At 23.1% G+C, this 23,521-nt stretch overlaps 7 protein-coding genes across 13 annotated transcripts in view; 3 read left to right on the top strand and 4 right to left on the bottom strand.

Annotated features, from left to right (window-relative positions):
- Positions 1–299, bottom strand: part of LOC102680111 (DNA ligase 4-like) — an 8,785-nt gene extending 8,486 nt beyond the window's left edge. For both annotated transcript variants that reach the window (XM_006611409.2, XM_006611386.2), the window contains exon 1: positions 156–299. In XM_006611409.2, coding sequence (XP_006611472.2) covers positions 156–172 — 17 coding nt within the window. In that variant the 5' untranslated portion in view covers positions 173–299. The remainder of the gene's footprint in view (positions 1–155) is intronic.
- A 22-nt stretch (positions 300–321) lies between these two features.
- On the top strand, positions 322–5,681 carry LOC102674817 (membrane-bound transcription factor site-1 protease). The gene is made up of 14 exons (XM_006611366.2): positions 322–689; positions 996–1,531; positions 1,668–1,799; positions 1,887–2,096; positions 2,178–2,362; positions 2,444–2,741; positions 2,853–3,004; positions 3,152–3,432; positions 3,530–3,641; positions 3,724–3,982; positions 4,071–4,345; positions 4,437–4,726; positions 4,817–5,093; positions 5,168–5,681. The coding sequence occupies exons 2-14, from the start codon at positions 1,010–1,012 to the stop codon at positions 5,532–5,534; spliced, it is 3,360 nt and encodes a 1,119-aa protein (XP_006611429.1). The 5' UTR covers positions 322–689; positions 996–1,009; the 3' UTR covers positions 5,535–5,681.
- Positions 5,682–5,914: 233 nt separating this feature from the next.
- Positions 5,915–7,734, bottom strand: LOC102674995 (replication termination factor 2). Of its 2 annotated transcripts, none has more exons than XM_006611367.1 (3): positions 7,319–7,734; positions 6,849–7,232; positions 5,915–6,719 (listed from the first exon to the last, which is right to left on the bottom strand). In XM_006611367.1, the coding sequence occupies exons 1-3, from the start codon at positions 7,385–7,387 to the stop codon at positions 6,321–6,323; spliced, it is 852 nt and encodes a 283-aa protein (XP_006611430.1). In that variant the 5' UTR covers positions 7,388–7,734; the 3' UTR covers positions 5,915–6,320. The 2 variants fall into 2 exon arrangements, with proteins under 2 accessions (XP_006611430.1, XP_006611431.1); XM_006611368.2 differs by having other exon boundaries at positions 7,346–7,507.
- A 31-nt stretch (positions 7,735–7,765) lies between these two features.
- LOC102675218 (V-type proton ATPase subunit C) lies at positions 7,766–17,732 on the top strand. Of its 5 annotated transcripts, XR_004149754.1 has the most exons (10): positions 7,766–7,952; positions 9,018–9,339; positions 11,511–12,089; positions 15,468–15,654; positions 15,778–15,876; positions 15,944–16,152; positions 16,305–16,449; positions 16,552–16,696; positions 16,806–16,987; positions 17,113–17,732. XR_004149754.1 is itself a non-coding variant. In XM_031508476.1 (9 exons), the coding sequence occupies exons 2-9, from the start codon at positions 9,054–9,056 to the stop codon at positions 16,899–16,901; spliced, it is 1,746 nt and encodes a 581-aa protein (XP_031364336.1). In that variant the 5' UTR covers positions 7,766–7,952; positions 9,018–9,053; the 3' UTR covers positions 16,902–17,026. The 5 variants fall into 5 exon arrangements, 4 of the variants coding, with proteins under 4 accessions (XP_031364336.1, XP_031364338.1, XP_006611433.1 ...); XM_031508476.1 differs by lacking the exon at positions 17,113–17,732 and having other exon boundaries at positions 16,806–17,026; XM_031508478.1 differs by lacking the exon at positions 17,113–17,732 and having other exon boundaries at positions 7,768–7,952; positions 11,511–11,666; positions 16,806–17,026.
- Positions 8,736–23,521, top strand: part of LOC102675759 (mitochondrial import inner membrane translocase subunit TIM14) — a 17,933-nt gene continuing 3,147 nt past the window's right edge. The window contains exon 1 of the mRNA XM_006611375.2: positions 8,736–8,748. The gene's annotated coding sequence lies outside the window, so the exon portion shown is untranslated. The remainder of the gene's footprint in view (positions 8,749–23,521) is intronic.
- Positions 18,755–20,812, bottom strand: LOC102675494 (S-methyl-5'-thioadenosine phosphorylase-like). The gene is made up of 6 exons (XM_006611371.2): positions 20,564–20,812; positions 20,121–20,281; positions 19,681–19,901; positions 19,388–19,590; positions 19,049–19,258; positions 18,755–18,959 (listed from the first exon to the last, which is right to left on the bottom strand). Exons 1-6 carry the CDS (start codon positions 20,582–20,584, stop codon positions 18,918–18,920), a joined length of 858 nt encoding a protein of 285 aa, XP_006611434.1. The 5' UTR covers positions 20,585–20,812; the 3' UTR covers positions 18,755–18,917.
- The window catches only part of LOC102675636 (histone acetyltransferase type B catalytic subunit), a 2,780-nt gene continuing 689 nt past the window's right edge, over positions 21,431–23,521 (bottom strand). The window contains exons 2-7 of the mRNA XM_006611372.1: positions 23,211–23,395; positions 22,751–23,013; positions 22,500–22,656; positions 22,180–22,394; positions 21,895–22,046; positions 21,431–21,824 (exon numbers count right to left, since the gene is read on the bottom strand). Of these exons, the coding sequence (XP_006611435.1) occupies positions 21,531–21,824; positions 21,895–22,046; positions 22,180–22,394; positions 22,500–22,656; positions 22,751–23,013; positions 23,211–23,359 (1,230 nt within the window). The 5' untranslated portion in view covers positions 23,360–23,395 and the 3' untranslated portion in view covers positions 21,431–21,530. The remainder of the gene's footprint in view (positions 21,825–21,894; positions 22,047–22,179; positions 22,395–22,499; positions 22,657–22,750; positions 23,014–23,210; positions 23,396–23,521) is intronic.

The following is a 23,521-nucleotide window of genomic DNA, read 5'->3' as shown; positions in this document are numbered from 1 at the left end:
ACATATTAATATATATAAAATATTTATGATATATATATATATATATATAATATTACTAAAATTATATATTAATATTCATATATTTATATTATAAATTAAATATTTAGAAAAAATAAATTTATATTAAAGGTTAAGTTATGACATAAACTGTTTACCTTTTATTAAAATTCATGTAAAGTAGTGAACATTATATTCCTTGAATAAATATGATTTTATAAATATAAACTCACAATTAATATATTTTTTTTTTATATCATTATAAAATAATAATAATAAATTTATATACTTTTAACATTAACATCACTCTGTAATATCAGTCCCGTAAGCAGTATGATAAACTGCATTATGATTTGTTTGTCCGTGTATTGTTCATTGGTACAATTTATATACAACAAAGTATATGAGTTGTAATTCAGAGAAGTAAGGGACGTAAAAATATTAAACGAAAATGCATGTTATGAATACTTTGATCTTTCATTTGAAATGGATTTTTATTTTAAGAACATTGAGGTTATGACATCAAAACAAGGTTTTAACAATAAAGAAACGTCTTTATGTCGTTTTTAGATTTCTTTCTTAGATATTAACTAAATAAGAAATTATTACATTATCTTATTATTGTTTAAAATATTAAAAAGAAGTATGATCAGAGAAAATATAATTTAATAAATTATGACTTTCTACTACATGTAAGTTTTATAAAGTCTAATATGCATTAATTTCAATAATCATAATTATTTTTATAATTATTTTTATAAATAAAATTTAAATTATTTCAATCCTTAATATAATATTTAAATATAAATAAAAATGTAAATTTTTTATTAAGATTGAAAAAAATATTTTCTCTATTATATCATTTATAATATTAATTTTAGTACAAATGTTTAATGTTTAATGTTTATTATAAATAAAATATTTTAAAATATATATATTTATTTTCTTATTTAATAATTACATAATATATGACATTAATTTTCTCACATATTTTTCAGCTGATAATAATAGTATGAAGCCACACACATGTTGGCTATATATCCCTTTATTATTACTATTTAATATTGTAATTGAATCACCCTATAATCAAGTGCACTGTTCATTAAAAAACAACAATTCTTTAAACTCTAAACTCAATAATATAGCTAAATTACCATACCATGGTAATAGTCCTGAAATAAAAGTTCATTTTGCTAGCAGAATTGTTGAAAATGAATATATTGTTGCATTTAAAGGCTATTATAAACCACATACACGTGAAAATTATATAAAAGCTGCATTAAATTCATCTGGTATTCATAATTGGAAAATTTTATTTCGTGACAACTTAGCTAGCAATTATCCAAGTGATTTTGATGTTGTTCTCTTGGAAGAAACAGATAGACATAATGGTCTTGATGCTTTAACTGATCATCCTCTTATTAGAAGAGTAACTCCTCAAAGACTTGTAAAAAGAAGTTTAAAATTTGTCAATGCATCAGAGGATGCAGAGTTTCTAGAATATAAAAATTTCAAAAGAAAAATTAACAATTATGTAAGCTTTTATATTAATATATATTAATATAGTTTATATATATTTATATTATAATAATAATAATATTTTATATTAAATATTTTAATTTATATGATCAAGAATATTGCAAGTTTATTTATCATAACTTATATTTCAGAACAATCAGTTCTGGCAATCAAATAATCGACATACATCACGTAGATTATTAAGAGCTATACCAAGACAAATTACAAGTATACTTCAAGCTGATGCTCTATGGGGTATGGGTGTTACTGGAAATGGAGTAAAAGTGAATAGTTTTATTTGAAATATATATATATTGTTAATGATATTTAAAAAAGAAATAATATTATTTACATAATATAATTATTGTTAGGTAGCAATATTTGATACAGGATTAGCAGCTAGTCATCCACACTTTAAAAAAATTAAAGAACGTTCAAATTGGACAAATGAAAAAACATTAGAAGATGGTTTAGGTCATGGTACATTTGTAGCTGGAGTTATTGCATCATCTTGTATAGATTGTCTTGGTTTTGCACCAGATGCTGAACTTCACATTTTTCGTGTTTTTACTAATACTCAAGTATTATGTTTATCATGTACTTAATATATATATATATATATCTATTTTTTGCTTAACTGTGAATTTTTCTATTTTTTCTAGGTATCATATACATCATGGTTTTTGGATGCATTCAATTATGCTATACTTACAAAAGTTACAGTATTGAATCTTAGTATTGGAGGACCAGATTTTATGGATCATCCATTTGTTGATAAAGTATGGGAATTAACAGCAAATGGTGTAATTATGGTTTCTGCAATTGGTAATGATGGACCTTTATATGGGTAAAAAAATCAAATATTTTTTTTATATTTATTTCTTTTAATTTTAAAATATATAAATAAATTTAATTTTATTTAATATAGCACTTTAAACAATCCTGCTGATCAAATGGATGTTATTGGGGTAGGCGGAATTAATTGGGAAGATCAAATAGCAAGATTTTCGTCGCGTGGTATGACAACATGGGAATTACCATCTGGATATGGAAGAGTAAAACCTGATTTAGTTACATATGGTTCAGGAGTACGAGGTTCTGCATTACAAACAGGTTGTAGAACTTTATCAGGAACTTCTGTTGCTAGTCCTGTTGTTGCTGGAGCTGTAGCACTTTTAGCCAGTGGATTTGTACAACCAGATGGATCTCAATCTATTAAACAAAGAGTAATTATATATCGACATATCTTCTTATATATTTATTTTTTTTATATAATTAAAAATTTTTAAATTTATATTAACAAATTAAATAATAATTAAAAAAAATTATTGTTTAAGATAACACCAGCAAGTATGAAACAAGCATTACTTAATTCTGCGCGTCGTTTATCTGGAGTTGGTATGTTTGAACAAGGTGCTGGAAAGTTAGATCTTTTACGAGCATTTCATTTTCTACGTTCATATACACCGATTGCTACACTTAGTCCAAGGTAATTGTTTTTTGGTATTATTAATATAATACCAAATTAATATATTTAATATATTTTAATATTAATATATTTTTTAATATTAATTACAATATATATATAATATGATATGCAATATAATATAATGTATAAACCATGATATATTATTAGTTATATAGATCTAACTGAATGTCAATATATGTGGCCATACTGTACACAAGCTGTATATCATACTGGTATGCCTACGATTGTAAATATAACTATAATAAATGGTTTGGGAGTATCTGGACATGTAACAGAATTTATATGGCATCCGTATACTGGCAATGGTAATGGTGAGCGAATTGATGTATCAGTAACTCATAGTGATGTTCTTTGGCCATGGTCTGGATGGTTAGCAGTTGCTATAACAGTTCCACTATCTGCCCGTGGTTGGCAAGGCATAGCACAAGGTTTAAATTACTTTATTTATTTTCATTTATATTTCTACTATATTAGAAAATATATTTTATAAAAATATTTTATAATAAAATTCAATGTTATATATAGGTCATATATCTGTTACAATTGAATCACCACCAAGTGATGGAGAAGAAAAAGTAAGACAGTCTAAAATAGAATTACCTTTGAAAGCAAAAGTTATTCCTACACCTCCACGTCAGTAAGTAGAAGTATAAAATTATTATTATTAAATTGTACTATAAAACTCCATGATATAATACTGAATAATATTTTCTTAATAGTAAACGTATTCTGTGGGATCAATTTCATAATTTACGTTATCCTCCGGGTTATTTTCCACGAGATGATTTACGTGCAAAAAATGATCCACTTGATTGGAATGGTGACCATATTCATACAAACTTTAAAGATATGTATCAACATTTACGTAACGCTGGTTATTATCTAGAGGTACTTGGTGCTCCATTCACATGTTTTAATGCCAAAAATTATGGTACCTTACTTATTGTTGATAGTGAAGAAGAATTTTTTCCTGAAGAGGTAATTATATAATATAAATAGGTAATAGGTAAATAGGTAATTATATAATAAAAATAATTTCATATGTGTTATATGAACTATTTTTCAGGTAGCTAAATTAAGGAGAGATGTAGAAGAAGAAGGTCTCTCTGTAGTCATATTTGCAGATTGGTATAACGTCACTGTTATGAGAAAAGTTAAATTTTATGATGAAAATACTCGGCAGTGGTGGATACCAGATACAGGAGGTGCAAATGTACCAGCTTTAAATGATTTACTATATTCTAATTGGGGAATTGCATTTAGCGATCAAGTACGTAATGGCCAATTTACTCTTGGTCAACATCCACCTGTAATTTTTGCTTCTGGTACTACAATTACTCGGTATGTAATTTAAAATATAATATATAATATAAAATATATATTATAATTATTTAAATTTCTTTTTTTATTTAATAATATATTTTTTATCAAGATTTCCGAAGGATGGAGTTATTCTTTATGCAGAATTACATGACCAAGGACAAGAGCTTTTACTTGAATCAGAATCAAAATCTACAATGGCAGTGCCAATTCTTGGACTTCTTCAAACTAATGGTCATATAAATATGAAGGAAATATATAATGATAATTATAGTAACAATATAATAGCTGAAAAAGAAAATATGGAAAAAAATAATATGAAAGATCAAGCTAATATTGTACCAGGTAGAATTGTAGTATATGGAGATTCAAATTGTATTGATGACAGTCATTTACAAAAACGTATGTTTTTTTTTTTATAAAATTTTGAATTTATATAATAATTGTATTAGTACAATTCTTCAATGTAAATAATAAAATTTTATTTTTTAGCTTGTTTTTGGATGCTTGATGCTATATTGGAATATACAACAACGGGACATATCGCAACTGTTTTTACAGATGAAAGTCAAACTAAGGCAAAAATTCTTGAAAAGTCTAGTATTTTAGACAGTAATGAATTACCTCAACGTATGGAAGGAAGTTATTTAAAACGTCATAGTAAAGTGTTACTGTCTGAAAATACTAATACTGGTCATATTAGACCACTTCCATCTTGTCCTATTATTATTCCTGTTACTCCAAAACCTTTAAATGAATCTGTGCCTATGTAAGTTATTAATAACTTTTATTAAATGTTATTCAACAAATAAAATGTTATCTATAATTTTAATTCCATTCTAGAAATCTCTATAAACCTCAAAAATTATTGTCTGTTGGAGATACAATAATTGCAATAAATCCAGTTCTACAAGATTCAAGTCCATTATGGCTTAGAAGACGCGTTGGTGGTGCAAATATTCCTACATTACATCACGCGGAACGAAATAATATTGATGAATTAAAACAAAATGATCAAGATAACAGTGTAACATTTACACGTAAGTGGAATTACATGGCAGGAATAATAATTATAGGAAGTATTTTTTTCTACTTATTAAATCGGTGGAATTGTTTAATAACAAAACGGCATTCTCGAAGAAAACGAACAGTCGGTAGATTACGCAGAGTTATTCAAACAATTTCTCTACGCAGAGTGCCTCAAATGTGACTGTATTTGACAAATCTATAATTAATACAAGATAATATTCAATTATCTGTCATAAACGCTTAAAAAAATATAACAAACTATATTATGTGCCTTTAAATATATAGTATTCAATATAAATTTAAAAATTATAGAAATTATTTTGATAAATTTTATGTTATTGATTAATTTCAAATAACAGAAATTTTTGTTAATATATGAATGCAAAATGCAATATTACTTATTAATACTTTTATTAATTATATAAATGAAAAATAAATTACGATTAAAATACAAACTTATTACAAATAAAAATATATGTGTAATAAAATATATTAGTAAAATATATAAAACAGATATAAATTTGCACTATAAATTAAGGAAATATTATTTTAGATTCAATATTGATAATATTTTATACATGTATTTTTTCAAATATTTTAATATTTTAATTAATAGAACATTCATTTACTTTAGGTAACAAATATATATATACAAAAAGTATATTATCAACTTATTATTAATTTATAATTGTAATAATTATTAGATTTTTGTATAATGATATCATTATCCATTTTTGTTACAAACAAGTAGTGATACAATATTATTAGTCTAACAATATTACTACTTTGTAATATAGATTACAAAAAAATCCATACAAATAAAATCGTTTTTTATACATATATAAAACTATTTATTTAATAATGAAAACATTTATGTGTAAAGATATTTATTATTATTTTTACATATAATATTTGCTATATGCATAATATTAATTATTTTTAGAATATTCATTATATTTGAAATATTTTAATTGTAAAAAGGGTTATATGTAATCCAATGTGCCCTATCTTGTTCTGCTGCAGATTTGTGGGTAGTGAAAATGCTTTTGAAAACTTCTGATGCTTTAGGATCTTTTGCAACACTATAATTTTCTTTAACTTTTTTATATGCTGGATCTTCAGCTTCTGTTCTATTAGTAATCTTAGAAGTAGAACTTTTATCTTCTTTTTTAACTTTTTTCTTTGGTATTTCTTCTTGTTTAATATCTAATATTTGATTATCTTCATTATGTTTCTGTTTCTTAGATTTTTTTTTAGCTATTTTTCGTAATATCATATTCTCTTCCATCAATTTAAGATCATTATTTTCTGCATTTATGATAACAATATCTTCTTCAGTAAAAGCTTGTTGGCATTGATGACATATCTAAAAAACATGATATAATGATATAAAATATAATATAAAAATCACTATATATTAAATATTTTCTTTTCCTTATAATATTCCTTAGATATTTTTATTTTTATTCTTTTAATTCTTTTAATGATTGCTTACCTTACTTTTGACTTCTTTAAGTGCTCTTTCACTCATTACACAACCACATGACCATAAAAAGCAAAATTTGTATTTACCATTCATTTCTAATCCAATAAGCGGACAAATATATGGACTTTTTCCTTCATCTGCATAACAATCTCCTTTTTTTGCTTTATTACCATCAAATGCTGGATTTGGTGTCAAATTTAAGTTTTTTATATCTTTTAAGGTTTTAATGTGTTGTGCTGATTCTGGAAGTGTACTTCGATCAAGGAGACCTTCTAATACAGATTCTTTACTATAAAGATGACCTAAACCACAACCAACTACTGGTGGTTGTAATGGTAATTGTTTAATTGTACAATGTCTCCACTTAAATGCTAATTCTGCTTCCTTATCTTTCTACAAATAATTGTATATTACTTTATATAGAAAGACCAACATTTATAAATAATATATAAAAATACATAATCTAAATAGAAAATAACCTGTTCTGGTTTTTTTTTAACTCTTACGAGTTCATCTCTTCGAGGAATAGTTCCACCATCACAACCCATGATATATTATAATGAAATTGAAAAATTAATTACTAACAACTTATTCAAGTTTAACAAAATGTATGTTAAATATCATTGATTATACAGAATATAACAATAAAGATACAAATAAAGATACGTAATATAATTCAATGCTACCAACTTATTATATATGATGAATATAATTTTATAATAATTTTATTAAAGTGAAGAAAACAAATTTTTAATATTTAATTTTTATTATGTATAATCCACATAAAAAAATATTTAAAACAAAATTTAAGATAAACTTAATATTTTAATTAAAATTTATATGTAAAACATTTGAATTGATAATGATTTTAGTATTGGTAACAATACTGATCTTGTGAACGGTTCCAAATCAGCTGATGATATTCTCTTTTGGTTTATGATTTAGTTGCCGGGTGGGTCGTAAGGCAGCAGCACACAATTGTCATCACGTGAGGTCACAATGGTTTCTGATGGTTTCGACGACTAGTGATTAGAACAGCGAATGTTTTGGATTTCTTGAGAAATTCAAGCATCTGCCGTGTTCTGCAAATAAAGATATAATTCAAAATATTTAGTAAGTAGAACTATTTATTTTTTATTTAAAATATATATAATAATGGATAAATTACAATTATATGGAAAATTAGAAAATGTTTTTAACCCATGTTTTAATGATTAAAAAAACTTAAAAATTATTATAGAAATAATTATAATATTTGTTTTCATATCATTTAATGTAATATATTATATGTTTGTTATATTGATTCATATTAAATAAAATTTTCTTCAAGTTCGTTCAAAATTTAATATATGACGTATTTTTTAAGAAAATGTTAAGTTTTTTTATATTATCGATTTTATAATGGTTTATTACTGGGCGCCATTAAATTATTTCAATAATAAGTTCATACTAAAAAACTTGTATGCCTATCAATTCAAGGATATCTCTTTTAGCCTGTAATTTCATGCACGCTTGTCATTTCCCTATATTGATCGTTCTACAAGATCAACGCGCCATTCTTGCACTTAAGTAGTATATGTCACGTGGAAAGCGCGCTTAATTACATAATACCACAATCAAAGAAATACATTGTGCCACACCCCCTTTTTTTTTTTTTAACTTTTTAAGACTTTGTGTATTATTTTTAATTTAAAAAAATTTTGAATTATAAATTATAATTTATTATATACATAAGCAATTAATGAATAATGTTCTTAGGATTATAAAATTATATATTAATTCTATAAATTAACTATGTTTGAAAGTAAAGCAGGTGGTTGTTTTGACAAGTATTTATTTTCTATAGATTTTCAATTCAAAAATTTATTAATAACAACATAATTACTATTCATTTATGATTTTAATTTAGGTCATATAAATTTTATATACTTCTGTATATATAAAAATATATAGATAAATAAATTATTTTATATATTTACATTTATATATATATTTTTTATTTTATATATATATTAATTATATATTTTAATATATAAATATGATTAAATTATTATATAAAAAATTTAATATAATTTATTATAGGAAATAAATCTATAGATATATATAATGAATGTAAATATTGAAGTTTATATAATACATTAAAATATATAACATAATTTGTTCATCATAATGTTTCAGATAAATTAAGTAATTTTCATTGGAATATTGTTCAAAATGACAGAATATTGGTTAATATCTGCACCAGGAGATAAAACATGTCAACAGACATGGGAAACCATGAACAATTTAACATCAAAACAACATTCTTTATCAGTTAATTATAAATTTCACATCCCAGATTTAAAGGTGGGAACATTGGATCAATTAGTTGGTTTATCAGATGATCTAGGAAAATTAGATGCCTATGTTGAACAAATAACACGCAAAGTAGCAACATATTTGGGAGAAGTTTTAGAAGATCAAAGAGACAAACTTCATGAAAATCTTTTGGCTAACAATAGTGAGTAAAAATATTAATGTGTTTATGTTTTTAGAATTTGCTCTTTGATTTAAATTTGCATCTATTCTCTAATATAAGAGAATAGATCATTGAAAAATTCAGAGATTCAAAATTATTTATTATTTTTTTTATCAAACATTATATTTAATTAAATAAAATGTTCAAATATTAAAAATATATTGAAATATCATTTGATAATATTATATTTTTTGGATCTCTGCAAACAGGTATCGATCGATTTTTTGTGTATAATATTTTACAATAAAATAATATTGGTTGGCAAAAACATCAATGAATACTATACACGACACGAAACATGCACACAACTTAGAATTTTTCTTTAATGATGATCTTAAACATGTATCAGTTGATTTCTAAAAGTTTTAATTTATTCATTGATAATAATAATAATAATAGCACGATTAGAGTCTTTAATCCTTATTGTCCTCAGTATCCTATGTTAATAGATTAATAGATAAAAACAAAATTTTGTCTGTGTACGCTATTAATAAAATAACAACAATATTATTTTTTTACAAATTGTTATAATAAACATGTTTTTTTATTGAGGATAATATGCAGGCAAGATACTTGTGGCTATAGCATATATAGTATAATATAACATTTTTAGATATGATGTGTACCATATATTTTTTTTATTAAACATAATTTTAATATTTGGTTGAATTAATCTATAATATAAAAGATTTTTATATAATTTTTTATAACAAAAATATTCATTTAAATATTGAATGTTTTAAATATGTTAAATAAATAATCAAGTAATTTGTACAATTATCCTTAAAAGAAAAACATTAAAAATTATATGTATTTATTTTCATGAATAATAATTTATAATCTATTACAATCAAACTACAATTTTATTTAAATATATTAAATCAATGTTTCTTTTTTAAATATTATTTCTTTTTTTATTTTTTAGTTATTTATTTATTTTTTCTAATTTTTTTTATTGTATTTAAAAATTAAGAATTTTATTTAATGTACAAGATATGATGGTACACATCATATTTTGGCATATAATTTATATATCTGTAGAATGCTTATTACTATAATTGGATTAGAATTCATTTAATTTATTACTTACTACAAATAATTTCTCATATTTGTGGTGTTGCTTGGCTTGCTTTATTTAATTTGGACCACATTAACCCTATTTCCCTACCTTATTATTTTATTAACAAATGCTCATACATGTGCACCATCAAAAATGTATAAAGCCTCCAAAATTTTAATACACAAACATGCAGTATCATCATATATTGAAATATAGTAAAAAAATTTCAAATGTAGAAATTTAAATATATGGACCACACTTTGTTAAAAATTTGCAAAGGACGCAAGGAGTTGCTTGGGTTACTGTGGTCACCAAGCTCCAATTAGTTATTACAAGGATTCTTTCCTTTTTTTCTTCAGTTATTTTATTATTCCTTGCAACATTCCTTAAATTGCATTATTAATCATTTGCAATTTAAATTTATATCATTGCATATCATTTGCTCATACTATTTTCTATTTATTTTGAATTATGTATTATTTCAATTTTGTTTTTGTTTTTTTCTTTCTTTCATTTCTTTATTGCTTTTGCTACGTCGGAGTATTTAACGAAAAATTTATTTAAAAGTTCAGGTAATAAATATTACAAATATTTGTATAATGCAATTTTTAATGGGGAAAAAATAAGAATAAATAGCAAATTTTTAAATTTTATTAATTTTTAAAAATAGCAAAAATGTTTTAATTTTATTAATGATTAAATATTGTAATCATGAGGTGCATATTTTTTATAAATATAATTACTTATATTTTTTTTAGCATTAAACTTTATATTTCAAAAATTTATTTTTTTAAAAAAAAATGTTTGATATTTATACACTTATCAAAATATAATAAATAAATAAATAATAAAAATCAGAATTTAATTATAAAAATTTAATTATAAAAGTTATAAAAATTAATTTTCGCGATTAAATTCTTAATGAAACATAAAAGTTTCTGTGCGCTAAATACTCCGTGATTTTTTTTCTTTTTGAGTTATTTTGATTGAGTTTCGACAGCATTGTCGTTAGGCATTTGCGTAGGACGCAATAATAGTTGAACGAGACGTAAGAAAAATCGCGCGGAGATTGGGACTGGGCTGTAATGGATAGGTCAAACGTCAGTGGATGGGGAGAGCTCGAGCCCCGAAGGGGGTCCGGACACCCCGCCAAACACCCCCGTCACCCCATCACACAAGTCTTCAAAGGAGCATCACAAGCAGTGGAAGGAATCGGAGAAATGTGAACCAGAACCAGCCGCCTGTTTAGGTCAGCATCATTACCAGCGTCATCATCATCATGAACATCATCATAGTCATAAACATTACAATCATCCTTCTGATGTTGAAAAAAAATCATCACATAGTCCTCAAGGCATCTGTGATGTTAGATCATCAAATGATCCTTTATCAGCATATTCGTGCTACCATGCGCATTGGTGCGCTGCTTCTACCTCTTCTACACCTATTCCTAGTCCTACTCCTACGAGTCCGAGTCTTTCCCTTTCATCAAACTGTAGCAGTGAAGGAGAAACCAGATGGCAGTCGGCGACACGTCATCGGACTACTGAGAAAGCAGATCGATCTACCTCCAATCGCAAATCGTTTGGCAATGACGACGACGAAGACGATGCGGACCAAAACAACGACCAAGACCAAGACCAAGACCATAGTGGCAATTTGCCCAATCCAGGTACCCGTCCTATCACCGCCAGGTCAACCCGTCGAACCCCTTTTTCCCAACATAGCTGCGAGACTTGTTCAACCTATTTTCCTGTGCACCTCGTGATTCGCCCGTTTAGCGACCGATTCTTGTTTTGTCTTATCTCCTTTGGAGATAGATATAGGAGAGAAAGAGAGAGAGAGAAAGAGAGAGAGGTTGTCATTTTATAGTATTGAAAATTTTAAACAATAAACTTCGCATGCAGCTTTTGCTTAAAAAAAAAAAGAAACAAAAATAATTAAAACTCACATAACTCTTATTTCAATTCTTCTTCTAGTCACTATATAATGAAAGCGTCTTTATGATCCTAGTGCGCATTTCCTTCAGTGTCAATTTTGCACAATTTTGCACTACATATGCAATGTTTGTAATGCTAAAATATTTTATGCCAAATTTTGCCTCCAATGTAATAAATTATTTCAAGTCTTTTTAAATGTTAATGTGCTATGTCAGATAAGAAAGCATTGCTTATTACATATTTTATTTTTATTTTTTTTATCACTGTAATAAATTATCTACACTTTATTATAATTAAATTTGCATTGTTCAAAAGACACAATTTTCTTTGTATTAGTGACTATTTAAATATATTTATTTGTATATATTTCAATAATTTATTAAAATAAAAGGCACATTATAAGTCATGACAATCTCTCTCAAATGTTTACAGCATACACCAAGTGAGACAGTACCAAAAGAAAAGAAATACTTGGCTTAGTTTACTTAGCTTGTAATTCAGAATACAAAAGCCTAGTATATAATCAAATATTTTATGTTGTACTGCAGTAATTCCCTCAGTGATATTACAACAATATTTGGTTTCTTGTGCACGCAGGAATTAAAAAATTGGAAGATAACAGACAGCTACCCATATTCTAGCACATTTTAATTGCAGCAAATGTGTGTACATTCTTAAAATTTATTTTTCGGGAAATGCTCTAGTTTGTTTTAAGTTCTTAGCTAGTTCTTTTTCACTCCTGCGTCCTAGTGATGATTATTTCACAAATTCTATACAAACTACAAAACACATTAAGAAAATATCTTGTTTTTTTTTTTTTTTTTTTTTTTTTTAATTCATTTATAATAATATGGAAATATTCTATTTAATTAATATCTTTTTGGAAATCATTTGATCAATTGTTCCAGGTGCTGTGGACGAATGAATGAACATATAGTGTATTACCTCAATCATTATCAATTTTTTTTTCTTCCTTCTTTTTACATTATAAATGCTTTTTATAATTTTTTATTTCTTGTTCTTTTATACCATACTTTGTTTCAATTTTTCTGTGTATAACATTTTTTTATATATTATTTTCAAAAGATACATGTTTAAATAAATAATGAATTTATTAAAAAGTACTCATATGCAAGAATTTAATAAAATTGATATATTATTACAATAAGTTAATATGATGCATATAATTATTATATTATATATATTATGTTAATTATTTAAATTAAACATGATATTATTAAAATTCATTATTATGAATCATAAAAGTATATGTGGATTTAAAATTATCACAAATACAACATAAAGTATGGTTTAAGAACATCCTACATTTAAATGATACTACTTTTTTAAGTAACATCATCTCTCTATTAATTTTTTTTTTTAATTTTTTTTTTTTATAGCATTTTCTCCTATACCTAGCTTTTACATGCTTTCAAACTATTATTTTCTATAATTTTCATAGAAAGACAATACTGTACAAATTATAATACATGTACACACACACGTGTATATATATATATATATACATATATATCTTATGGACGTTAGCACAGATTACAGATGAGACATAATTAACAAAAATTTTAAAACACTTATCGATCGGTACATGGACTTATAATATACTGTTTCGCATGATCAAATAAATTTTGATGACAGTATAGTGCTCAATACCCTTCAACACTACAAGTTATCCATATCACAAAAAACATCCTACGATCAACTTTTATGAAGTACTTCATAAACAATTAGCATGAAATGCTTAAATATTTTAGCTTAGCTGTATACTATATGTCTATGTTACTATTGTTAATGTTACACTATTTAGGTCATTATTATACATGAATTAAATCTATTTTAAAAATAATAATTAAAAAATAACTATAATAATATAATCATTATATAACAAACAATTTATATTATATAACATCATATAATCATTATATTTTTGTAATTTTCATTATATTCGTATTCTAATGAACCAAGTGTATATGCGTGCATGCGTGCGTGCGAGCTTTTATTCATTTAAAGTTATCCATTGATAGCTATTATTATAAGAGAATATAATAATATATAATTCAAAAAGTTTCGTTAGTAATTATAGAATTTTCATAAATTTTGTTTAAATGAATATTTTGTTGTAAAATTTTTTTATTAATAATAATTATAATGAAACTTTAAATCATTGAATTAATTGAGATTAATGAGATTAACTGCTTCATTCATTTAAACATTATTTATGAGTAATTCTCTTGTTACAGTTGTTACAGATATATAAATAAATTAATTTGAACAAATATTTATTTAAAAATATGTTTAAAAAGAATTAATTAAATAAAAAAATTTTATAATGAAAGAAGTGATAATATAAAATGCTTCTATATATTAATGTTGCATGCTATATTTTTGTTAATGTCTCGCTTATTCTCGTAATGCTATAATACGTAAGGAGCGTACTAGAATCAAGAAATGAATTTCGTAGAACAGTCTTTCTCTGTTATCTTATTATTATCAATACTCTCCTTATCACAGAGTCAATCTAAAAATTATTTTAATTGTTCAGCTAAAATTAATTTAATTAGATACATACTCATATGCATAATTTTATTGTACATATGAAGGTGTATATTTATATATTTTATGTATTTTATATATTTTTCTTATATATATAAAAAATAATCTAATTATTGTTTTATTAAGAAAAAAGAAGAATAAATTCTACATTTTTTTATATACTTGAAAATATCTTGCATAAATACAAATATTATTACTTATATTAATTTTACTATATAATATTAAAAAAAAAATATATATATATATATATATATATTCCTGCATTTGTACAATATATTTACAATTCAACAGAGCTTTATCATTTCTAGCTTATGAACTTTATCAAATCATTAAAAATATATACAGTATTCCATTTGTAAGCACACTTAAGCACTTAAGTATATTACATGTAATTAAATATTGCATGTTATTTATGATTTCATAATTTCAAAATTGTACTGAGCTCTGTTTGAATATTTATATAGAAAATGAAAAATGATTTATATAGAAAATGAAATAATTATCTCAGAACAATTACATTAACATTATGAATTTACTAGGTGATCTACCATCATATATAACTCGATTCCAGTGGGACATGGCAAAATATCCTATCAAACAATCATTAAGAAACATTGCTGATATTATCAGTAAACAAGTGGGTCAAATTGATGCAGATCTTAAAACTAAATCTACAACATATAATAATTTAAAAGGAAGTTTACAAAATCTTGAAAAAAAACAGACGTAAGCCATAAATTTTTATTAATATCTAATATCTCATATATTTAAAATTCTATTAATTTTAATTATTTATTTTTATACTTTAAAAAATTATTTAAATAATAATAGTAGATAATTGTTGTATAGAGGAAGTTTATTAACAAGAAATTTGGCAGATTTAGTGAAGAAGGAGCACTTTATTTTGGATAGTGAATATTTAACTACTTTGCTTGTAATTGTGCCAAGGTAAATTCATTTAATATATTTATCATTGTTATTTTTTTAGCTAACAAATTGTTCTATGAAATTTTAGAGCAAATTTCCAGGATTGGTACAGTGGTTATGAAAAATTAACAAAAATGGTAGTACCACGTACTACACAACTTATTACTCAAGATTCTGAATATGGATTATTTACTGTCACTTTATTTAAAAAAGTTATTGAAGAATTTAAATTACACGCACGTGAAAAAAAATTTATTGTTCGTGATTTTACATATAATGAAGAAGAACTAGCAGCAGGTATATAAAATTTTGATAAAAACTTTTTATTAAAATTTCATATATAAAATAATTGATTTTTTATTTATTTGAAAATTAATTTTGTTCACTTTTTAATTTTATATTAGTAATATTTATATTATTATTATATAATTTATTAAAATGTATTGTAGGAAAAAATGAAATAACGAAATTGGTAACTGATAAAAAGAAACAATTTGGTCCTCTTGTACGTTGGTTAAAGGTTAACTTTAGTGAATGTTTTTGTGCATGGATTCATGTTAAAGCTTTGCGTGTATTCGTAGAATCTGTTTTAAGGTAATAATAGAAATTATCTGAAATCATATATATTGTAATAAATCATTATATTGTATATGAGTATTTATTTAATCATATATTAATTAAATTATAACTTATCAGGTATGGATTACCTGTGAATTTCCAAGCAATATTGTTGCATCCTCATAGAAAATGTGCAAGACGATTACGTGATGTTCTTAATCAACATTATGCTCATTTAGATTCTTCTGCCACAGCATCTTCTGCTGCTCAAGGAACTCAAGATGTAAGTTGTAATGTTTTAATAACAAATTATTTCTTAAAATAATTTATTTTAATTTTTTTATAAAAATTAATATAACGTTATTATCTTCTATGTTTATTGGTTTAAACAGAGTGTGGATATACCAGGATTAGGTTTTGGCCAAAATGACTATTTCCCTTATGTGTATTATAAAATCAACGTAGATATGGTTGATAATAAGGTTTAATTATTAAAGACATCTATTTTCTTAAATTTTAAATATTCTTTAATTTACGTAACACATACTTCTATAACTCCAGGTATTTAAAGCAGGTGCGTACAGTAGTTTTTTCTGTTTACATGAAATATAATTTTTATTTTTTAGAATTTTGTTTTCAATATAAATCTATAATCTTTCTGATTTTCAATAAATCTAATTATCATTCATTCACTTGCAGGAGTAAATTAAATATTTACTTAAAAAATATTTTTATAATATTTTTATAATACATCAAATACCTGGAGAGATGTATGTACTTTGATATTAGCTCAATAAACTATGCATAATAGGATGTACAATCATTTGTATAAATTTTAGCAAACACATTTGAATATGTTGCAAACTTTTTTTTTTAAATGGGCTATATTTAATTGAACAAGATACCAATAAATTAAATTCATCAATATAATTATTAACTGCTTTTCAAAGAAAATTAAAATATTGAAAAATTTATTGTTTCGATTATAGTAACGATATATTGCTTAAAATATCTGTATGTAAATGTATCAAAATTCTTACAATTAAATATAGCACAATTTATTTTACATAACACTACATAATGAGCGGAAAATATCGTGCCAGAATAGAAATTCTGCAATGTATAATTGTAGTATTTTATGTATTGTTTATAAAATTAAGATCATTGTGAATATTGTTATAAAAGAGAAAGTTCATCTTGTTATAAAAACATATGTCATAATATCTATTTTGATTCAAATGCTTTTACCATGTTTATTCAATAATTCTTCATAATGCTTATATTATACAAAAACTAGTAAAATAAGTATTATTCAAATATTAAAATACAGTAAATTTATTTCATTAAATATAATGAAAATATAATATTTTAATAATGCAAAGTATATCAGATACATATTAATGTATCAAAATATTATTTATTGAAAATTATAAAACTCCAGACACATTACACAGTTTGGTTCTTAAAGTATTATTATTAATGTTATATTTTAAATTTTAGTGATATATAAAAAAACTTCATTGTAATAAATTCAGTTCAAGTATTAAATTTTGAAATCTTAAGGCTAAATCTTAAAGGCTGCACAAAAATGAAAAATAATAATAAAAAATTATTATAGTACATGTTATTTAAACAAATTGTATTATAAATATTTCGTGTATAGAATTTATGCTTTGCAATATTATTTTAATTCCTCGCTTATATCTTATTTCTTTGATATTTTTAATGTATCAACATAAATTGAACTATATGTCTGAATATATTCAATTTTATTCTGTACATACATATTGAAAATAGAGAAAGGTTACAAGTATAGTAATATTCTTCTTGATTTAACCAAATATATTTTAATCTATGAATTTATTTTTGTTTAAAGAATTAATCGTTATCAGTATTTCAAAGTACATCTGTATTTCAAATTGTTATATTATTATACGATTGACGATAAAGTATTAATTAAAATAAATAAAATTTTATCGTCATTAATTAAATTTTATAAAAAAAGATTTTCTTAAGCGTTAAATAATAGAAATATGCACTCTATGTATTAAAAATGTTATATGTATCATACTAATAATTTTGAAAATGTATTATTTTATATATCAAAATTAATTACAATTATATTTATAATTTTAAAGTTTTAATTGTAAAAACATTTCAGTTAGAGCGATGACAATATTAGCTAAATGTTAAATCAAAAAAAATAAATGAATTAAATTTAAATATATGTGATCAAAAAATTATACTATGATGTATACATGAAGTATCAAATATAAAGTATCATTTAATCATTTGTTAATTAAATAGATTAAATAATACTAATAAATATTGCATTTTATTTTATTTTTATCATATTTATTAAACAAAAAGTACATATTTTCAAATTTTTTAAGAAATTTTAATTTTCATTATTCGCAATTTAATATAAAGTTAAATATGAAGTAATCTTCTTATTATCATACTATAAATGTATGATATATATGATATTATACATTATACATAAATCACAAAGAATGAGAAGAAACATTACTACTTTGAGATAATATCTGAAATGATAAAGAATTTATACTTATTTTTTTATAATATAAAATTATTAATTTATATTTCTTTCATTTTTAAATATTGTAAAAATTACTTGTAGAGTATCAATTTCTTTGTCCCAATTTCTTTCACCAATAAGTTTAACTGTTTTTATAAATATATCTCTTATTTTATTAATATTTTGTTTAAATACTTCCATTACATCAGCTGCATGAACATTATCTTCACAATCTTTCCAGCAATCATAATCAGTGGCCACTGCCACAACTGCATATAAGAGTCCTGCTTCTTTTGCTAAATATACCTTGTTTAAAAAATTTTTTATTGGATATATTAAATATACTATAATAATAATATTTAATATTTATGATTGTGTGTGTGCGCGCGTATATGTGTACACACACATTATTTTTAAATTTAAAAATAAATATACCTCTGGACATGTTGTCATATTAACTAAATGTCCACCCCACATACGCAATGCATTACTTTCAGCTTTTGAAGAAAATCTTGGTCCTTCTATTGTCACAATTGTTCCTCCTTTTCTTATCTTATATCCTAATTCTTTACCAACTTCAAATAATATCTGAGATGTAGTTGGATCAAAAGCTGGTTCCATTGGCATATGGCATACTCCTAAAATTTTAGTGTAATATTTTTTAATATAATATTTATAGATAAAAGATAAAATTTATATTATATTGTGATTGTTTAAATATAATTTACCAGAATATTTAGGTGAAGTACCATCATAAAAAGTTGTACTTCTTTTTATTGTCCTATCTAAAAAACTATCTGGAACAACTAATAGTCCTTTACAAATAAAATCTTGTAAAGAGCCACATGCTGTTGATGCAATTATATGAGTACATCCAGCTAAGCGTAAAGCTTCAATATTGGCACGATAATTTACTGCAGTAGGACTTATCTTATGATCTGGTCCATGTCTATATTTAATTATATAAAATTTTTCTCCTTAAACTTTTTTTAGAGATCAAGAAAATATTTAAAATATAAAGAATATTTTATTATTAATTTATATTAAATATTATATATTATATATTATGTAATATAATAAATAAAAATATTATAAATATAATAATTTATAAATTAGATATTAAAAATTCAATAAATATTCCATTATATATATATATATATAAAACTACCTTGATAATAATATCACATCTACATCATTAATATTTCCGTGATAAAGATCACTAGATGGAAATCCAAATTCATTTTTAGCTTTTTCTCGTGTAGTTATAGTTTGACAATTTAATATTTGATTTTGAGGATTATTTAAACCTGAACCACCAATTATTCCGACCTATAAATTTGTATTATATAAATTTAAATAATAATTCTTTGAATTAAAAAAAAGAAAATCACTTTCTCATCACGTGACAATTAAGAATTATTGTTTATTCGAATTTAACTATAATTCTTATAAATAATACAAATATTTAAAAACGCAATAATGTAAATTATAAAAATAATAATATAAACATCTATATGATTTAAAGAAAAATAGAATAGTTTACTAGATATAAATTATTTATAATAAATATATATAAATATAATCTTTCAATTTTAATAACTTTTATCATACCTTAACTTTATATTTATTCATATTTAATTTCGTCAATATTATTTAATCGAATATTATTATTAATTAAAAACTTCTGAAATAATATTTTTTATGTTTTTAAATATACATTAATGATTAGAAGTTTAATTTATGTATTAATTTATAAAATCATACTGATAAAAGCACACATGAAATATAGAATAGTTATCAGTTTCCATCTAATGATTATAAGTTATCCCTACTCTTTTTCTATGTTATATATTTTTCTTAATATCACTAATAATCCAGATAAACAATTAATGCAATATTAAATAATAGAAATAAAAAAAATATAAAAATATGTAAAAATATATATATATGACATAGAAATGTAAAAATATTTATAAGAAATACAAACTATTATCTTTCTTAAAACATAATTAGTAATGCCATCTCTTTGAAAAATACTCAAACTTACTATATAATGTTACCGATAGTAAAATAAACTTGTAATTCTAAACTTGTTTATAGGAATATCAAACATTCTGATTTTTTGTATAATCAATATTTCAAAATATTATATCTTATTTTATTTAATATAAAATTTAATTGAAAAATAACATTGAAACCATAACATTTTTGTATACCAACTTTTGTGTTTTAATCTTTAAAATTGACAAAAGTATTCTATAAATATATTAATATTTTAAATATAAATAACATTTTTTTTAAAGATATAAGTATGTATGTTTTATTATATTATAAATGCAAAACTGTTATAAATTTATATAAATATAATCTAAAATAAATGATATCTAAAAATATCTAATAAATTATTTAATAAATTATTTAATAAAAAGAACTTTATTAAGCCATTAGAAAAAATATTTTAACTGATAATTCATATTCAAATATTACATATATATATATAATAAGAGAAAGAGAGTTTAATTGTTTATAATATACAGATAACTTAATAAAAATAAAAAATGAAAAAAAAAAATAAATTTCAAAGTTCTTCTGCATCTTCCAGACGTTTAATCACTTTTTTATATTCTTCTTCTAAACTTTTATATTCTTTCTCTAGAGTTTGTATACGTTGTTCCAATGTAGGTAAAGTAATATTCGAATGTTTGTCAATATTCTTCAATGCGCATTCCAATTTTTTTAAATCATTTTGCTCTCGTCTATACGGAATATTCAATCTTCTTTTTACATCTAATCTATATTCACGATATTCTTGTTCATTTGTTAAATCTGTACTACGCAATCTTAAAATTTCGTACACTCTGCGAGCTTGTTTCTAAAAATAATAATAAATAATATATTAGAATTAAAAATATTTCTTCTAATAATTTAAACATAAAAAATACCTTATTAATCTTGAATTTTTCTTTAGCTTCTGCGGCCATTGCTTTATTAAAACCTTGAAGTAGATACTCTCGTGAAAAACTAGATAATGTACAGCAATTCATTGCATCCACATAATCTCTTAATCGTTGAAAGGTCATTGAAGGGTCCTCAACTACAACAATGATGATAATGCCTTACCAAAATGTACTAGATTTACTGAAATAAAAGTATCTAATCAGATTTTACTTTTGTATTATTCCTTTCAAAATTGAATTATCATTAATTATAAATTTATTTTCATTTACCTGTTATATCTTTGACTTGATTCCGCCCAATATATTCGCGATAAATAGCATGTAATAAATGTGTACCAAGACCTATATTTTGAAATGGTGGTAAAATTAAAACTTGAGCTATACGAGGTCTAGTATGATGTGGATATGCATAGTATTGATATACAGTAGCAAAACCAGTAGTTGCATAACGAACAGTACCATCTGTTGTTTGATATTTTTCAAACCTATCTCAAAAAAAATAATTTTTAAAAATAATTTTATTTAAAAAAAAAATTTGTTTATGTAATTAAAAAGCAGTATAAAATAAAATTATAATTAAACACACATACATGTTAAAGTAATGCCATCGATCATCATCAATATCTATAAAATTAGCAGCATCTATATACCATAATACAAATGTTTGAAGACGTTGATGATATTCCTTAAATCCCTTATAAGTCATATCTGCTTTATAAACTTCAAATTTTCTTGTGCAACCATCATCTTTATTGTTTATAAGTTTTGAATAATTAATTATTAAATTCTTTATAATATTTTTTTAAACATATAATTTATGAATAATATTGCAGACTATTACCATTAACAGAAAATGAATGAAGTAATTCTCCATGAGGTTTAAATATATCATCCTTTTTTAAAGATTCAATAAATGCATCTATATTATCATGAACTTGTGGAGCTAGTTTTTCAGCAATTTTTGGCAATACTTCATCAGCTTCGACTCCTTCATAAAGTATTTTATTTATTTTTTCTGAATAAGTCATGCCTAGATAAGTTTCTAAACAACCTGCTGAATAATAAAGCTTCACTCTGAGATCCCGGTAACCAAATATAGATTCACTAATAAAAACAAAATTAATAATTGAAAAATCAATTAAAATAAATATAATACTAATATTCAATATAATTTATAATATTTATATAATATTTTATATTATTATATTTATAATTATAGAAAAAAATTATTTAAAAATATGTATCTATATATACTATTTTTGAACTATATATCTTTAATAATACATATTTTAAAAACAAACCTATCTCCAAATACTTGATGAGACATTTCTGGTTTAAATGTAGTTTCATTATTTTCTAAATCTTCAAAAGAACGTATTAATTTAAATTCCAGAGCTTCATTACTACTCATTACTAAACTTTTTAAACGTGCAGTAGCTGGATCTTCCATATTATACTAGTAATAAAATATATAATATAAATTTATCTATAAAAAATAAAAAATTAAAATTGAATTAATAATTTGTTATTATTAAGTAAATTTAAAAAATTAAATTTTATATAAATATTTTCACTATTACATGTACTTGTATATATAATAGCGATATGTAAC

The sequence above is a fragment of the Apis dorsata genome, unplaced genomic scaffold, assembly GCF_000469605.1.
Source record: "Apis dorsata unplaced genomic scaffold, Apis dorsata 1.3 scaffold_87, whole genome shotgun sequence".
Classification (NCBI taxonomy): domain Eukaryota; kingdom Metazoa; phylum Arthropoda; class Insecta; order Hymenoptera; family Apidae; genus Apis; species Apis dorsata.
The sequence above is the reverse complement of the archived record's forward strand: the minus strand, read 5'-3'. Positions and strand labels throughout refer to the sequence as shown.

What these genes read in the sequence shown, in the direction of transcription:
- LOC102675218 (XM_031508476.1), top strand. Translation starts at nt 9,054, where the DNA reads ATGACAGAATATTGGTTAATATCTGCACCAGGAGATAAAACATGTCAA. An exon ending in TTGCTTGTAATTGTGCCAAG is followed by an intron (nt 15,877 to 15,943) that starts GTAAATTCATTT and finishes ATGAAATTTTAG; the next exon opens with AGCAAATTTCCAGGATTGGT. An exon ending in TGAAGAAGAACTAGCAGCAG is followed by an intron (nt 16,153 to 16,304) that starts GTATATAAAATT and finishes AATGTATTGTAG; the next exon opens with GAAAAAATGAAATAACGAAA.
- LOC102674995 (XM_006611367.1), bottom strand. Translation starts at nt 7,387, where the DNA reads ATGGGTTGTGATGGTGGAACTATTCCTCGAAGAGATGAACTCGTAAGA. An exon ending in TTAAAAAAAAACCAGAACAG is followed by an intron (nt 7,233 to 7,318) that starts GTTATTTTCTAT and finishes AATTATTTGTAG; the next exon opens with AAAGATAAGGAAGCAGAATT. An exon ending in TTAAAGAAGTCAAAAGTAAG is followed by an intron (nt 6,720 to 6,848) that starts GTAAGCAATCAT and finishes CATGTTTTTTAG; the next exon opens with ATATGTCATCAATGCCAACA.
- LOC102675494 (XM_006611371.2), bottom strand. Translation starts at nt 20,584, where the DNA reads ATGAATAAATATAAAGTTAAG. An exon ending in TACTTCACCTAAATATTCTG is followed by an intron (nt 19,591 to 19,680) that starts GTAAATTATATT and finishes CTAAAATTTTAG; the next exon opens with GAGTATGCCATATGCCAATG. An exon ending in AAGAAATTGATACTCTACAA is followed by an intron (nt 18,960 to 19,048) that starts GTAATTTTTACA and finishes TTATCATTTCAG; the next exon opens with ATATTATCTCAAAGTAGTAA.
- LOC102674817 (XM_006611366.2), top strand. Translation starts at nt 1,010, where the DNA reads ATGAAGCCACACACATGTTGGCTATATATCCCTTTATTATTACTATTT. An exon ending in TTGGCAAGGCATAGCACAAG is followed by an intron (nt 3,433 to 3,529) that starts GTTTAAATTACT and finishes TGTTATATATAG; the next exon opens with GTCATATATCTGTTACAATT. An exon ending in TGACAGTCATTTACAAAAAC is followed by an intron (nt 4,727 to 4,816) that starts GTATGTTTTTTT and finishes TTTATTTTTTAG; the next exon opens with CTTGTTTTTGGATGCTTGAT.